At 32.0% G+C, this 3,171-nt stretch overlaps 1 protein-coding gene across 1 annotated transcript; it reads right to left on the bottom strand.

Annotated features, from left to right (window-relative positions):
* Positions 1-362: 362 nt before the first annotated feature.
* On the bottom strand, positions 363-2,386 carry LOC112502897. The gene is made up of 4 exons (XM_025106915.1): positions 2,053-2,386; positions 1,577-1,750; positions 1,442-1,519; positions 363-895 (listed from the first exon to the last, which is right to left on the bottom strand). Exons 1-4 carry the CDS (start codon positions 2,384-2,386, stop codon positions 363-365), a joined length of 1,119 nt encoding a protein of 372 aa, XP_024962683.1.
* Between the last annotated feature and the right edge of the window lie 785 nt (positions 2,387-3,171).

The raw sequence follows: 3,171 nt of genomic DNA, 5'->3' as shown, positions 1-3,171 counted from the left end.
GAACTTGTAAAACATAATATATAATAAAACGTAAAAAAATTATGCAAAATAAGTAGCTAAAATATTAATAAAATAACAACCACGTATCATAAATTACTAAATACTTCTTTATATACAACAATCTTTGTTCTATTGCTAATAATAATATCATCATCTATAATTAATACTTTTAAATCTTGCCTGCTTTTAACTCTAGATAAAGCAACATATAGCTAACCATGGATGAAGACCGATTGTCTTAGAAATAAATCAACCTTTCGATAATGATTGTCCTTGGCTTTTATTTATGGTCATGGCAAAACATACATCAACTGGAAATTGTCTCCTTTGAAATTTGAATGAAATCTTTTTGTCTGCAGGTGTCAAAGAGATTCTTGGAATAAATGTCCGGCTTCCAATATTGCTTCCAGATATAATCTCTGCTTATATAACCTGATTTCTAAAGATAACACTCGTAGTCTAGTTCCATTACATAATCCAGATTTCTGATCAATATTCCTAAGTAACATGATTGGAACACCGACTTTTAGTAATATCTTATGATTTGGTAAACGTGGTAAGTTAAGACCATTTAAGACATCAGGAGAGTACAAAGTTTTATCAAACTGGTCGTGAAGTTGCTCTGATTCACATAGGCTATCTAAACATAAGTACTCTTTTTCGTCTTCTGCGAACAATGATAGCAAACGGTCATTTATTTCTTGAACGACTTCATGTTTTGGTGCAAGAATTTCCCTTTCCTGAAAATAAGATGAATTCTTGATGTTTACAAGAATTGAAGGATACACAAATTGAATTAATGTAGATATATGATCCATTGAATCGGTAATGAGAAGATCATGAGGTATATCAACAATTGCCTCACCATCATTATCACTACCAACCTTGCCTTCTCCTAAGTCCAAAATTCAGTTTGCAAAAACCTTTTTCTATTCAATTTCAGAAGATTGACTGTCAACAGTTAACCTCATGTTCTCAGTTAACCTTAGGACTTTGCATTTTTCCCAAATGTAAGATGAACTTAACGACGCATTAAAAATGTCTTTTCTACTTGCGTTGGGAATAACCTGTAGAATTTGTTTGAAATCTCCTTCAAAAACAACTACCTTGCCACCAAAAAGCATTTGTGAGTCATTAATGCATCGACTATTGAAAATATCGTTCATACTTCTATCCAATGCTTCAAATGCATGCATATGAACCAATGGTGCCTCATCCTATATAATCAAAGTAGTCTTTTTTATTAACTTCGCAACATCACTGTCTGGCTTTATGTGACGAAGAGAATCTTCATTAATAATTAGAGGGATTTGAAAGTGAGAGTGTGGTGTCCTGCCACCTATAAGAAGTAAAAAAGCAATACCACTGAAAGCGATGTTTAAATCAATTTCTCCTTTAGATATTATTGATACAACTAATGTCTTCCATATAAATGTTTTACCTATTCCACCCTGCCCATAAACAAAAAACACACCACTTCTGTTGTTTTCAACAGTTGTCATGATATCGTCATAAACACCTGTTTGCTCATTTGTTAAAGCAGTTAGAAGCTCCTAAAACTCATCACGTAGATTACCTATGCTATAATCTAGATCCTTCGTAATAAAACGATTGTTTGAAGATTCAAGAGAATCATTATCAGGGTAAGGCATAGTGGGGAGTTTTCTTAGGCTGGAATTGTTACGAAGTAAAATCTTCTCAATTTCAAACAATGTCAGGTTCTTCACTTGTTCTTCATTGAGAGATAAATCTGTAAAAACTATAATGTAAATGTAAACAATCATTACATAAAAATTAAAACAAAAAAACAATTTAAGAAAGAACATAATAGTTAACAAATACAAAAACAATAAATTATTTAGTATTTATATAATAACTATATAAATCTATACTTATAATATATAATTAGCATACCTAGAGACTTTAATGCAATTCGTTGATTGTAAAGAATGCCATCTGCTAAGTATTGTCATGTTTTTTGTCAAACAACCTTAGGTCTAGATAGACTGTTTGAAATCAACATGGTTGCAAATAAGAAGCGTAAATAAAAACCAGATCCGGTTAAATTTGCTTCTTCAATGGCATCAATATATTTCTTGTCATCATCTAAAAGCCCAAGAGCATAACATGCATCTCTAAAAGTAGGAAATATATTTCCATTTACTGTACGAATGTCTTCGAATGATTTAGGACTTTTCACTTTATTCAAAAGAATTCTTAAATAATATGTTTCTCCTAGAGTAGGCGAAACTGAATGAATTCGTCCAATTGAGAAGCCTTTTTCCCTTCGATCCCAACGTCGCTCTTCCAATTTCCACACAAACTTTGTAGGGATTTCAACGTAAGTGAGTGTCCGTGCTTCTTGATAAATTTTATTACAATTCATTCAAGCTAAGAACATTGAAGATGCCACAGATGGTCTGTTTATGACATTTTCAATATCATCTTCAGCACCAAATACCACTTGTTGTTCAGGAAGATGGAAAGGAAGTCTCAAACCAGAAGGAGTCCTATAATGAACATTGTACCCAAAAATACGCCATGAAGCTTCACATGCAGATACATATCTACGGTCATAATATTCTTTTATCTCATCAACATCATTAATAGTAACCTCATCATTACTGTTTTCTACAACTGCAACAGTAGCTTTATCCGGACCTTTATTGATATATTTGAACAAATATTTGATTGTAGAAGCCTGATTGCACCACTCAACATTAATGTGTGCTTGATATCTTTTCAAGAGATATTTGTTATATGGAACGATATTTCTGTTATCTAGTTTAACACCTAAATTCTCAAAAAACTCCCATCATCTCGTCTGCGATATAAAGGATAACCATTAACATCAATGGAAGTGTGTTCAAAAAATCTTTTCAGATACTTTTTTGAACACTTTCTATCAATCATGCATGGACAATTAGTGTTCACTTCACCACAAGGTCCATGGATCATGAACTCTTTTACAAGTGAGTATAAATATGGATCTTTGTTTTTGTCTGGGATCTCAGCTGAGATAATAGGATGAACATGTTCAACAGTAAGTAGCTTGAAATCAGAGTGCATAAATAAACATAGATGACTATGAGGCAACCCACGCTTTTGAAATTCAATTGTATAAACAAATACAAAAAAGTCAAAATTTAAATTAATAAAGATAAAATCTAA

This window comes from Cynara cardunculus, unplaced genomic scaffold, assembly GCF_001531365.2.
Source record: "Cynara cardunculus var. scolymus isolate 2C unplaced genomic scaffold, CcrdV1 Un_Scaffold_2142, whole genome shotgun sequence".
Lineage (NCBI taxonomy): Eukaryota > Viridiplantae > Streptophyta > Magnoliopsida > Asterales > Asteraceae > Cynara > Cynara cardunculus.
Note: the sequence above shows the minus strand (reverse complement) of the source record. Positions and strands in the feature narration are given on the sequence as shown.

What these genes read in the sequence shown, in the direction of transcription:
- LOC112502897 (XM_025106915.1), bottom strand. Translation starts at nt 2,386, where the DNA reads ATGAATTGTAATAAAATTTATCAAGAAGCACGGACACTCACTTACGTT. An exon ending in AGCAAATTTAACCGGATCTG is followed by an intron (nt 1,751 to 2,052) that starts GTTTTTATTTAC and finishes TAGTTTTTACAG; the next exon opens with ATTTATCTCTCAATGAAGAA. An exon ending in TTATGGGCAGGGTGGAATAG is followed by an intron (nt 896 to 1,441) that starts GTAAAACATTTA and finishes TTTTGGACTTAG; the next exon opens with GAGAAGGCAAGGTTGGTAGT.